This window comes from Ilyonectria robusta (assembly GCF_021365365.1).
Source record: "Ilyonectria robusta strain PMI_751 chromosome Unknown BGZ61scaffold_23, whole genome shotgun sequence".
Lineage (NCBI taxonomy): Eukaryota > Fungi > Ascomycota > Sordariomycetes > Hypocreales > Nectriaceae > Ilyonectria > Ilyonectria robusta.
Window position 1 is genome coordinate 768,483 of NW_025764457.1, and position 12,662 is coordinate 781,144.

The following is a 12,662-nucleotide window of genomic DNA, read 5'->3' on the forward strand; positions in this document are numbered from 1 at the left end:
AATAATAAAGGGTAAATAAATACTCCTATTTCAGCTCTATTATAGCTGTAACTGTAATACTGCTACTGGTACAACTGGAGGTTGCTGTAGCGGGCAGGGCGCTGTAGCGGGCAGGGCGCTGTAGCGGGCAGGGCGCTGTAGTGGATGCGCTGTAATGGATGCGCTGTAGTGAGCAGGCTTGATATGAGGCGCTACAATACAATTCGTGCTGAGTTTGGTACAGCATCGCATTGATGCCCCATCTCAACCAGACACCAACCATGGCACTCTCTTCCGTCTCTGTGATCCAGCGTATTATCCGTATTTATGCACATGTTTCCGTAGCTACCTACCTACGGGCAGCGAAAGGGCTGTCTCAAAGTAGTTTACTACAGTTACTCGTTGCCTCATATCTGAGGCATAAATCAGAGTCCCCCGCAATCAGTCGGCATCTCTTGATGCTGGGCAAGTCGTGAGATCTTTACCTCGGCTTCATCTTTTTATCATCCCCAAACCCTTATAGCTGTGGCATGTCATGAAGTTCTTGAAGCCTGCGATGGCCGTACTGGCTGCGTGGACGTTGCAGGCCAACACCGAGTCAACTTTCAGCCCGGCTCGACCGCCCGCCGCTCCCTTGGCCGTCCGGTCTCCGTATCTCAATGTGTGGCTCAACGGCAACACGGATGGCACGCCCAGCGGATATCTACCAGGCTCGTCGCCGAAGTCGTGGAGGTAGTACATGATCCATTTGGCTGGCTAGATGGTGACGCTGACTCGGGGCGCAGCGAGGTGGCTCAAGGATGGACGGGACTCATCCGGGTCGACGGTAGCGAATACAATTGGATGGGAAATGATACAGATGCCGCTCGAGTAGAACAGATCTCGTTGGAGTACACGTCGACCAAGACCATCTTCACCATGAATGTCGACGACAAGATCGAAATGGTTGTTACCTTCTTATCTCCAGTTTACTACGATGATCTGCGACGGCAATCGGTCACATCCTCATACCTCAACGTAGCTATTAAATCTCTCGATGACAACACTCACACAGTTCAGGTTTACTGTGATGTGTCTGGAGGTGCGAATCTCTCACCCGAATGATCCACGTCTCTCATTGCTGACTCGGTTACAGAGTGGGCCTCTGGCGACACCAGCGCAGTCATCAACTGGGAGACCGGTTCCAAAGATGGCGTCCGCTATCACAAATTCTACAGGGAGAAGCAAGAAATATTTCAAGAAGTTAATGAAATTGCTTCTTGGGGTAATTGGTATTGGGCTACCGGCAACCAGGTAAGATGTGTAGCCACCGGACTGGTTATTCGCCATGACCTAACTGGCGACAGAACGGCATCACCTACCAGATTGGCGAGGACTCGGTAGTGCGCAGTCAATTCTCCAATACGGGAATGCTCAACGGGCATGTTGACGAAGGGTTCCGAGCCATTAGTGACAAATGGTATTCCCAACTACTCCGAAAGGATCACCCAAGTGCAGAATGTTAACCGTATCCAGGCCGGTGTTTGGTCTCGCCCATGACCTTGGCAGTGTCGGCAGCACTTCCAAGAGTGCTCTTTTCACCATTGGCTACACACAAGAAGATGCCATTCAATTCCAGGGTCAAGGAGAGGATATCCAATCTGCGCAATCGCTCTGGAAGGAGTACTTCGCCGAAGATGAGCTTGTCGCCTTCTTCTACAAAGATTACGACCATGCGACCAATTACTGCGATGTCCTTGATAACCGTGTCTCCAGGGATTCTAAGGCTGCCGCAGGCCAGGATTATCTAACCATCACTAGTTTAGCTGTGCGCCAGGTTTGGGGTGCCCTGCAGTACACTAACACTGAGCAACGGCCCCTCGTCTTCCTCAAGGAAATCAGCTCCAACAGCGACATTCAAACCGTCGATGTTATTTTTCCAGCTATGCCAATTTTCCTATACTTTAACCCTGAATTAATTAAATACACACTTGACCCTCTTCTCGAGAACGACAGATACCACTATCCCAACAAGTACGCACAGGTGAGCTCTGACTCCTACGTCCGCTCCAGAGGGTCCCAAGAACCTAATAAACTCCCAGCATGATCTTGGGACCTTCCCCATTGCCAGGGGATATCCTAAAGGAGATGACGAAGCCATGCCCTTGGAGGAGTGCGGTAACATGATCGCCATGATGCTTGCCTACTCGCAGTGGAAGGACGACGCGGACTATCTGCGCGACAACTGGGATCTGCTGTCGCAGTGGGCTGAGTTTTTAGTTGAAGAGGCAAAGATTCCCGCTGACCAGCTTTCTACCGACGATTTTGCCGGTCACCTCGTGTGAGTGGATGCGTTTTGTGGTTGGAAATTGGGATGCTTACAGTGCTCCAATAGTAACCAGACAAACCTTGCCATCAAGGGCATCATTGGTCTCGAGGCTATGTCTAAAATTGCTAAAATGAGCGGCCACGATCATCAGGCTTCCAATTACAGCAATATTGCCAAGAGCTACTACCAGTTTTGGTACGAGCACGGCATCAACAATGATGCGGACCCCAAACATAGCATGCTTCAATACGACAACCCCGACTCTCACGGTACGTCTTACCATCGGAATAATTCCCGTCGAAACGGTGTTCGTATTTATAGGTAAAAATTTAACTGATCATGACCGCTTGCAGGCCTCTTGTATAACATCTACTTGGATAAGTTGCTCGGCCTGGATTTCATTCCCCAATTCGTCTACGATATGCAGAGCGACTTCTATCTCACAGTTCAGAACAAGTACGGCGTCGTCCTCGACACGCGGGGCACCCTCACCAAACTCGATTGGGAGCTCTTCGCCGCCGCCGTGGCCAAGACTGAAACCCAGAGCATCTCATCAAGAAGATCGCCAAATGGATCAATGAAACAACCACGTGGCGCGCCTTCACCGATCTATACGACACGGAATCTGGAAGTTACCCGCGCGGCATCCAATTTGCAGCGCGACCTGTTCAAGGAGGCGTGTTTTCCCTGTTGGCACTCCAAAGCCGACCTAAGTCTGCCGACCGCGTGAATGGGATGGGCGCTGAGACACTGATGGATGCAGGGAGGATTGACGGTGAACTAAGATGAGGAAAAAATGCTCATGTCGAATTCTTGATATACTGCTCATACTATAGTAATGACAATTTGTACAGTTATATCTAGGACTACGAGTGTCGCCCATCTAGGTTGGACATTGTCACCTCCAGTTTGGGCATTTTTCCGTTCATCTCCCAGAGATCAGCGAACCGATACAAACAAGTCTCAGTTCGACTTGTATCATCTGAATAAATCGGATCCGCGCCGGAAATATAATCCCATGAACAGAAGCCTCTATGCTTGTTCATTGACGAAAAGGAAAGAAGAAGAAAACAGGCTAGAGTGGTGGCAATTAAGGCAAAGCACTGCGATGGACATGATGCTGATGATGTATTTAATAAAATTTTCAGGCACAGAGTAATAAGAAAATAGTTGATACAGATTGCTTAAGTTACGGAGTAGGGTGTAATAAGAAGTGGCTTTTACGTAGGATCGTAAATTAGCTGCGGTCCGCAAAAGCTGCAAATTGTACTTAATTTAGCTAACCCTTAAATATTAGCGTCTAGCCGCGATATTATAGCGCACGAGGTCTCTAATTTATAGCGCTTAGCCCCTAGCTTATAGTATTTCAGGCCTCACCACAGCGTGTCTACTACAGCGCTGCCCGCTGCAGTAACCTCTAGTACAAGATATTATTGTAAGAATCCCGCCACGAGCTCTACTCGCAATCCGACAGCACTACAATTACAGCTATAATACTGCTAAAAGAATATCATTTATATATTATTTATTATATTCTTTTCATTGTATTTAATTTTTACTAAAAAAAAAAAAAAGATATAAATCTGGAGTGAAGAAATAAATTTTACTGTGCGGATAGCGATACTCCTTAAAATTTGGGCTCGTACATCATATTCTACCTTTATCACGCGCCATATTGCCCTCGTTTCGGGGGAACTGAACGACCCCTAGGCATTGTTCTCCATACCCGTGATTTTAATTTGCGAACAAGAAGAGGTGGCAGGGTTTATGCACAATTGGCGAGGGATGCATTGTATATTTGTGTTTTGCCAACCCAACATTTATTCCACGAGATACGCATCTTCGCCGTGACCTCTGGCGTAATTGTCCTTTTAGCAAAGATCAATGATTAATGACGGTGATAGACCTGGCTCCTGAGGTCCCAGCCTTCGGATTTGTGCAAACACCCAGTCCATGTCATTTCCGCCAAGGTGTTTCCATCAAGCCCAAAGGCCAAATAGCCTATCCATAGCATCCTGCATTTTGTCCTCTGCGCCGTTGCAAATGACGGTCATATCGCCAGTAAGTTGCTTGATTCTATTGTGAGGCCACAAATCCGCGATAGCCAATTCGTGTGGGTGTCCTCAACTTTTGCATTCTAGACGTGATACTGAAAGCGACACCGAATCGACACCGCTGCCTTCATTCATAGCCTAGAGGATATCACAGTTGTCCTACCCATATCATCAGGCGAGAGCTTGACGATCTTGCCATCATAGGTGATGACGGTCATTTTCAGCAAACTGTCTCAACCAAGGCTGTAGCTGCGCGAGAATGGGCTCAGCCCGGCACCCAAACTGGAGCCACTAACACCCACAGTAGGACATTGTCCATCGACGATGATCTTGCGTTTATCCTTGAGATCCTTGTAGTAGGCATCTGCCATACTTGATAGTTAGGCGAATCTTGTCAGTGTTTACCATTTGGATATAGCCTCAACGTCAATCTTCCTGAGCTTGACGCCAGTTGTATTCTTCCTGGCAAAAGTAGCGGAGGCTCGTATTCCCAAAGGTCAAGGATCCCTATAACACACACTGAGAGATTTTGATGGCCACAATCCTTACCTGCTGTACGCACTTCGCAGCCGCAGGAGGAAAGGGATTCCCTCCCTACCACGAAACATCATCTAACCACCGCTCAAGTCGAAAGACACGAAATTAGGGCGTAAAATTGGGTACCCCCATGGGCACCTATGGGTACCCAAGAGAAACTTGGGTAGGCCTGTGGGTATCTATCAGCGCTAATTTTCCCCTACGTACCCACGGGCAGCTAAAATAAGAAAGTTTGGTCGCTGCTGGCTTAGATTTCAGCCCATCTGCATCTATAAGCTTAAACTGGGTACCCAAGCCGTGGGGACCCACGGGCATTTGCAGCCCTACACGATATCACTAAATCCCGACGACTTGAACTCAAATGTTGTTGAACCAACCGCTATACAGCCAAGCAATGCAACGGTGAAAGATCGATAGCTTGTCACTGATCTTGTGTTTGAAGGGCCAATACGGATGTGGCTATGCTAGAAAGGGACGATAAACTTCCATGATGGCTCAAACGCTGGACGCGTCCCCAGTCGCGGAAGAACCACCCACCGAGCTAGAGATGCCAGCTAAAGCAGGAGCTCGTGGTGCTAGCCTATGGAAAGATGCTATCGATATGATACTTTTGGTGGTGGCGAGGCGGAAGTCACCGAAAGAATACCTGCGGTGCCTGGCATTGCATGACGTTGTGGCCGATGTGAGGGGGGAATAGTGATACAACAAAGGAGCCTTTCTGGACCGACGTGAACAATATATTTTGAACAGTGCACACTAGAATGCTACCGTCTCTATCATACCATCGCTTGCGTTTATCATCGTTTCTGGGCATAAATTGATATGCAAGTAGGGTCTGGACCTGACAAGAATCTCTGCGAGCACTCGGTGAATGTGAACATCGATTGCTCGCTGGTTCCAAGTGGCCAGTTCAAATCCGCTGAGCTGGCATCCCCTTAATTTCCTGCGGTCATCCTCGACATTTAGTGCCTTCGTCCTTGGTTGGCATTGAACGCCTCTGGGGCTGAATGGACGTCTTCAAGTCTGAATGGACGGTTCAGGGCTGACTGTCACCAGCTAATTACGCCACCTACACGTCTTACTCCCAAAGTCCTATCAGGCATCTACGGCATCTAGCCCGTCCTGCACCGGCTCATCCAGTTTAAACAATTTTATTGACTTGAAGAATACTCCTGAATGCCATGTTATGGAATTGAGTCGAAATGACATCTATACGCGCGTTCGTGGTGTTAAGTGAGGATACGACGAGAGAAACACAAAATGAAGCGACACCGCTATTCCAGCTGAGCCAGAGGAATAGCGCTAATAATCTGCGGCTGAACGCCGCTAAGAACAATTGGCTACAAAATCAAATGGCTTGAGGTGCCAAGCTTTGCGGGCTGAGGTCTAGGCCTTTGAGGCATTGTGGCTAGACCGCGTGAGATCCCTAGCCTAGACAAATACAAGCTTATATATAGGCCTCCTTCTCTGCTCCTTGATCCCACCGCAACAATCATTATTCATTCTCTCCACCCACGGTTCCGTCTTTATTTCTAAGCTTGTTTTATCATCTGCCAACAAAATGGTCAACATTACTCTTCTCCCCCTTGCTCTCGTGGCTAGTCTCGCGGCGTTTGGGGAAGCCAGAAACTGCACCCCCAAACTCAATTATTGTGGCAGTGTTCTCTTGGACATCGGTAAGAAATGGAATTGGTGATGGCACTGCAGTTGGGGGGCAATGAATACTGATTCCTACTTCCATCAAGGCAAATACTTTCCCCAAGTTGCAGATGAATTGATCCGTAGTCAAAAGTCTCAATGTCTTGGGAAGCGTCATGTCACGGATTCGCTCTTCTACTGCACTGGAGGCCCCGACGGAGAGATCAGATACAAGGGTTTTTGCAAGAACGGTTGCAAGAATGGTGGCGCTGGCAAGAATGATCACTGTTAGAATGTTTTGACAAGAGCGCTTTAGGTACTAGATTGCGTTGATCTTGTTATGCTTAGCGTAATTAAGCTTGCGTATACTCGGCGATGTATATGAAGCGATTGACAAGACACATTACAAGTAGCTAAGTGAATAGTGATGTTCATTGTCGCTTAGTTCCTGAAGCTAAATATATTATTGGGTTGCCCCAAGTTATGGAAAATTATCGTTTTCCCTCCTGCAGCCCACAAAACCCCCCTCCATCTCAAACAGTGTTTTCCCCGTGGTTTGTATTAGATCCAAAACACAGGTGAACAACCTATCTAAGTGCTTCTGTCTGATAGCGTTCATTTTTTTTTTTAAACTGTAAACCCAGGGATTCACTGGGGTTGGACCAGATACGCGCACCTCCGCAGAACACGTATCTTGACGAGGTATTTCCACTCAAACACTGACCATCATTACCAATAGTACAGACGGTCAAGGTCGCCTGCGTTGGAGTGGTTGTGCACTGGCGAACTTACGTTAGGCCTAGGGTAGGGAACGTGGCGTACTGGTGCCAGTGATAGGACACGGTGGGTGGTTTCCCATAGTGAATGCGACGGGCGTAGTAAGTGGTGGATGGAAGCAGAGACTATTAAAACGGGTGCTGGAGGAGCAGGTTTATGTGTATTGGCGGTCAAGGGGCGCGTTGTCTCCCATTCTGTATGAATTGCAGTACGTAGAAGCCCAGGGAGAATATGGCCAGCACGCTATCCTGCAAGTAGCAGAGATAATACAAGAGTAAAAAGATTCCATTGACAGGTCGTAGACGGAGTTGAGGATGTCAGTCACATCATCTTGGGAGAGAAGAGTGCATCAATCGATCGGAATCATGTCAAATGCCAAGTGTAGAAGGCATTGTTTTTGGGCTTCATTGAACCTTAGGTGTCGTGGTGAAACCGCATTCGCACCTCGATCGAGAATGTTCTTCGCAATTCTTCGCTTTCTCCTCTGAAAAAAATAAAAAATTTACTTCAACATCGGAACATGAAGGATGACTGTCAAATTGTCAAATTGTCAAGATTGCTTGCGGAAAAATTCAGAAAAAGACCAAGTCTAACACAGACGGACGAGTTGGCCTCCATTACACTGCCTGTTCAACAAAGCTCCCAATATTTCATGGCGTAACGCTCATCACTCCAGCTCGATCCCGTCGAAGTATCGCTAGCTCAGAAATCCGTATCCTGTGCGTGACAAGACGCTTGTCCTGATAATCCTGGTCCCCATGTGGCGGACAGACACGCTTCACTATGATGTCGGGGCCCATTCAGTATCTTGAGGTCGTTTCTAGGGCAGAACCTCGTAGGATCCGCTGTTGTGGGCGCCACGGTTTGAGAACAGGTAGTAGATGACCATTCCGACGAGGGGGAAAAGGAAGATGACGAGACACCACAGCAACTTGGAGGCGGGCGGACGGTTCGACTTGAGAACTTCGACTGGAAGGAGTGAGCAGTTAGTAAAAAGATGCAATTTACAACGATCAAGGGGGGAGATTTGGTAACACGTACCGACGACGATTATATCGAGAATCAAGATGACCAGTCCAATGATCCCTCCACCAGTACCGTATCCCAGGTTATCGTGACCGGTCGTCGAGAGAGTGTCGTCCGCAATCGGTGCGGCGAAGGCGAGCACAGCGAAGAGCTGGCAAAGGAAGGTCGACAGGAGTACGTTTTGCATCATCTTGGCGTTTCTTGTGTTTCTTCTTTTACTTCAAGGTGAGGGCTCGAGGACGAAGATAGCAGAAGCTGAATGAAGCGGAATTTGGACGTAATACATAAAGAGGAGGAATAATGAGCTAATGGTGGGGTGATACGCGTCCTCAAAAGTGGTGATGTCATTATCTTCGCGCGTGACGCACCACACTGTCGACGTCATCTTGTGGCGTCTTACTGTTCACGTGCTATATCATTTCAGTTAAGTCAGGTCTCTTTTAGGAATGCTGGATGAAGCCTCTGACCTCGTCAACACCAAGTTAGAGTCTAGCATTCCCGGGCAAAAAGATACTAGCCAAAAGTCTTGCTTCCTTACCCGTTGTCTTCGATTGGGTTGGCTTCTCATCTAGTCATCGGTAGGTATCCATATCCATCGCTTTTCAGGTGGCTACTCGCTATGTTGTAAGTAGCCCGTTATTGCCGAGTCTACCTCTAAACTGCAAGCTCCCCGAAGGTCTGCGACCTCGCACCTTGACACTACTCTTCTTGATGAGATCCAAATCCATGATAAATAATCTGGTCCTTTCAATTCACTGCGCCTACTCAAAACCTAGTCCGCAACCTCCAGCCTCCACCAACCCCTCTTGCAACGACGAACAACCCTGTGCTTCCTGCATACGCTGCGCCACAGAACAATATTAACGCTTGGTAGTTTTCGCCCTTTCCTGCATTCAGTATATTTCCGGAAATGGGTATCCCGGCCAACGTCGCAAGACTGACAACCCCATACGCGGTCCCATAGCGACTCGCGTAGTTCTCCCTGCGGCACAGCTGGGCCACACACACGGGCGTTAGGCTGTACGCTGAGCCACTGAAGAAGCCGTACAGGACAGCGAATGCGACGGCCGCGAGAGCACTCGAGCCAACGTTAAGCCAAAGACCCAAAATAGAAATGGTGCACATGGCTGAACACAGGATCATAACGTTGAACCGGCCAAGTCTATCCGCGACTGGACCAGGGATACCTCGACCTAAAATTGAGGCGGCGTTGAGAATGGCCAGAATATGAGGAGATATGCTGTCAATGCCATGCGAAGTGGAGTAAGTCGTGATGTATGCAGGTGGCACAAGGACGGCCCAGTCGAGGATGAATATTGCGGACATGGTGAAAATGAAGCGTAAATCTTTGAAGCCGCGCCAGTCGAGGAGCATGCGTGCTTGTTTGTTTGGCGGGAGGCGTGTCTTTAGTAGCAGCAAGCTGAGGATGAAACAAAAGGCAGAAAGCAGGGCGAAGCAACGAATTGACCAGGCAAAGCCAATTTGAGGCGTGAGACGGTTGAACAGCAAAGGATAGATGACGCCGCCGAACCCACCAGCAGTCGTTGCGAGGCCAGTCGCCAGGCCGCGGTTGAGTTGAAACCAGTGTCCAAGAGTGGCAATACTGGACGTCCATAAAATAGACGACGCGATGCCGCCGAGGATGCTGAAGGACAGGAAAAATTGGTAATACTCTGTGCAGAAACTTGTGCACGCCAGAGAAATAACAAGGCCGACTGCGCCTGTGGGCAGCAGTATTTTCAAGCCATGTTTGTCGAAGATAGGTCCGACATGGAGGCCACCGAAAAAGAACAAAAACGCAAACGTGCTGAAAATCCAGCCTACTTTGCTTTCCGAGTAGCCTGCCAATTCGTTTTCCAATAGGTAGGCTTGGAATATCCCGGCCGAGTTGAGTAGCCCCGAAGCTGGAAACAGAGCAAGCCAAGCGCCGAGGGTGACGCTGTGAGCTTTTAGGCCGCGCTCGGGATATGCCTCTACCACTGGCGCCGATATTTGTTCGATATTGATGTCTTCCATTGTCGGAGGAGAAACTAAGGCAGTGTTCTGCGGAGGAACGGAAACCTTGAGCCTGAAGTTGGAGATAAGGTATCTGAGCAAGGAAGGGCTTAGTCAGGTGTACGCCCTTTACTCTTGGCATGTCTTGATATAGTCAGATGATTGGTTGATTCATTGGCAATCCTACATATTGATACTATCGTCAATCATCTGAGGCTCACTTATGTGGTCAATTATTGGCTACCATAGACACGAGCGGGGTTTGTCGTGGCGTCATACGCGTTGGGGATTACCCAGAGAGACCAAAGAGAAAAAATGACCTGACGCCCATACAAGCCTAATGAGGTCCTAATTGAGAAACCTCCGCTGGGTTCTGTGCTGAAGAATTGGGATCCTGCCATTTGGTAGATGGTCAACCTGTCGGTGATATTCATCTGATTTGGTCTTTTTGACTGTCAAGAGCCGAAGCCAGATCAATGGCGCCCGAAGCGGGGTATGCTCGTCGGTGATGTAGAGTACCGGAAAGTGACGACTACGAGAATAAGTTGCAAATCCTAGGAAGAAGCCTCAACGGACGCATCTTCTGCCCATTTCCCGAGAAGCTGCAACTTATGGCCTTCGATATTAGCACGGAGAGCTCGGGATCAAAGCAACAGGCGGGTGGCTTCGAGTGTAGAGCCATGTCGATAGTGTGACGCTGCGATCATGACGGGATACGTGGATCCTGATATCATAGCTGCCAAGTTTGACGATTTGTTCCGTGAACCATTTATTGTAGTTAGTCTACCCCTAGATAAAAATCTGTGCTGTGCCTTCCATGTTATATTCCAATACCGTTGATCGTCCCTGGACCCATTTATCCTGCCCTGCATTCCCGTCCCATGCTCTCTATTCACGCCTTCTCGGTTCCGGTACCGGTTTCACGACTGGCCCTTTCTGTTCCTTGCGGTCTCTCCTCAATCCCGGCACCGTTTGCAGAATTGGGCTTCTCTCTTGGATCCGGAGTAGGTTGCCCATTGCCAACAGGAACAGGGCCCCAGCATGTGGTGGAGATCTTCTCTAGCTTCGGATGGTTCTTAACTAGCGTGAGATGTTAGCAACACAGATCTCGTGTGGACATCAGTCGAGACACAATCTCAAAGATGCAAGCCTTCATCAAGCAACATTTCGAGCGTATCCGCGACGTCATGAAATCTCGCCAGGGCCATCATCATTAATTCCATATTTAAGAGGCTCCATCGTCTCCACCAGAGCACAATGGCGTCTTGGAGATCATATGGCCACCGTTCCATGACGCAGGGGGGTTGCTGTAGTTCTCATCGTCAACAGAAAAGACTCACAGTAGGCCTTCATCCAGTTATTGATGGTAGTTGAAGGAATTTTAAAGTGGTCCCCAGCTTCCCTTGGGTTTGGCCTACGATACTCCCCCCTGACCGTAACGCGGTGATGAATTAACCACATGATGACCTCCTCTTTCTTCTTCGGTGAGTACGAGCGTTCGCGACGAACAATCGGCTTTGTGGGTTTATATGGACGGAGTCCGAGCGGCTTTGGCTTCGGACCAGGTTTTTTCCGTTGCTTCTCTTCAGCCAAGGCCCAAGAGGGGGCCCTGGGATCAGTCTCTTGAGGAGGCGGCATTGTGCGAAACGAATGGCTTGGAAATAGCTTCAATCAAGGGAAGGAAGAGAGTCGACGATCGGTGAGAAATGGGGGGCTGACTCTCTCGTTTCCTGCCTCAGTTCAGCCGGGCGCACTAATCGTATGTGGAATAATCTAACCCTTTTAGTCCTAGGCTTTTTGACAGAATTGACCGAGTTGACCAAGGTTTCATGGCATCACCTGTGTCCAGGATTAACACAGCGAACTTGGCTCCGTGTCGTGGGGTCTGTCAATGAAGCAGTGAAGACGCTGGCAATAGCGACTGGTATTGCATCTGAGAGTGAATTGAAGTTGCACATCCGACGGTTCAAGGTGAATACCGTGTCGACTCGGTAAATTCGTACTAAATTTCCACCCCACTTGAAGTAGCTTATCGGCTCACTAGCAGTTATCGGGACGACTATAGCGAATCGCTTAGGAGTTAAGCTATGGGATTTGCGGGCTGAGTGGAGAAGTAACGGACCACATGAATGGCCTCATGTTTAACTCACTTGGTTCCAAAACTTGGCTGGACGAGCAATGGCAGTCTCGTCTGGATCTTAGTGTGCAGAGTAGCTCACTAAATATTGACTGGAATTAATGGCAAAGCATAATTCTGGGTCGAACTGGAGAAGCTTGACTACCGTATCGGCTCAATAAATTGGCCACGCCTAACGCTGCATTAGCGAGGATCAGGCTAATCAAGAAGG

The 12,662-nt window shown here is 48.8% G+C and overlaps 5 protein-coding genes across 5 annotated transcripts; 2 read left to right on the plus strand and 3 right to left on the minus strand.

The window, feature by feature from the left end:
• The first annotated feature begins 472 nt into the window (after nt 1–472).
• BGZ61DRAFT_521665 (uncharacterized protein) lies at nt 473–3,139 on the plus strand. The gene is made up of 8 exons (XM_046252505.1): nt 473–711; nt 765–1,060; nt 1,115–1,272; nt 1,326–1,438; nt 1,495–2,002; nt 2,061–2,299; nt 2,354–2,556; nt 2,641–3,139. Exons 1-8 carry the CDS (start codon nt 515–517, stop codon nt 3,015–3,017), a joined length of 2,091 nt encoding a protein of 696 aa, XP_046099093.1. The 5' UTR covers nt 473–514; the 3' UTR covers nt 3,018–3,139.
• Nucleotides 3,140–6,400: 3,261 nt separating this feature from the next.
• Nucleotides 6,401–6,819, plus strand: BGZ61DRAFT_592118 (uncharacterized protein). Its single transcript, XM_046256715.1, has 2 exons — nt 6,401–6,554; nt 6,624–6,819. The coding sequence occupies exons 1-2, from the start codon at nt 6,440–6,442 to the stop codon at nt 6,806–6,808; spliced, it is 300 nt and encodes a 99-aa protein (XP_046099094.1). The 5' UTR covers nt 6,401–6,439; the 3' UTR covers nt 6,809–6,819.
• Nucleotides 6,820–8,113: 1,294 nt separating this feature from the next.
• Nucleotides 8,114–8,509, minus strand: BGZ61DRAFT_537365 (uncharacterized protein; the record flags this gene model as incomplete). Its single annotated transcript, XM_046254529.1, has 2 exons — nt 8,114–8,262; nt 8,335–8,509. The coding sequence occupies 2 exons, from the start codon at nt 8,507–8,509 to the stop codon at nt 8,114–8,116; spliced, it is 324 nt and encodes a 107-aa protein (XP_046099095.1).
• Nucleotides 8,510–9,015: 506 nt separating this feature from the next.
• On the minus strand, nt 9,016–10,335 carry BGZ61DRAFT_592120 (MFS monocarboxylate transporter-like protein; the record flags this gene model as incomplete). The annotated part of the gene is made up of 1 exon (XM_046256716.1): nt 9,016–10,335. One exon carries the CDS (start codon nt 10,333–10,335, stop codon nt 9,085–9,087), a length of 1,251 nt encoding a protein of 416 aa, XP_046099096.1. The 3' UTR covers nt 9,016–9,084.
• A 718-nt stretch (nt 10,336–11,053) lies between these two features.
• On the minus strand, nt 11,054–12,275 carry BGZ61DRAFT_459806 (uncharacterized protein). The gene is made up of 3 exons (XM_046246959.1): nt 12,093–12,275; nt 11,655–12,044; nt 11,054–11,394 (listed from the first exon to the last, which is right to left on the minus strand). Exons 2-3 carry the CDS (start codon nt 11,950–11,952, stop codon nt 11,207–11,209), a joined length of 486 nt encoding a protein of 161 aa, XP_046099097.1. The 5' UTR covers nt 11,953–12,044; nt 12,093–12,275; the 3' UTR covers nt 11,054–11,206.
• Nucleotides 12,276–12,662: the final 387 nt, after the last annotated feature.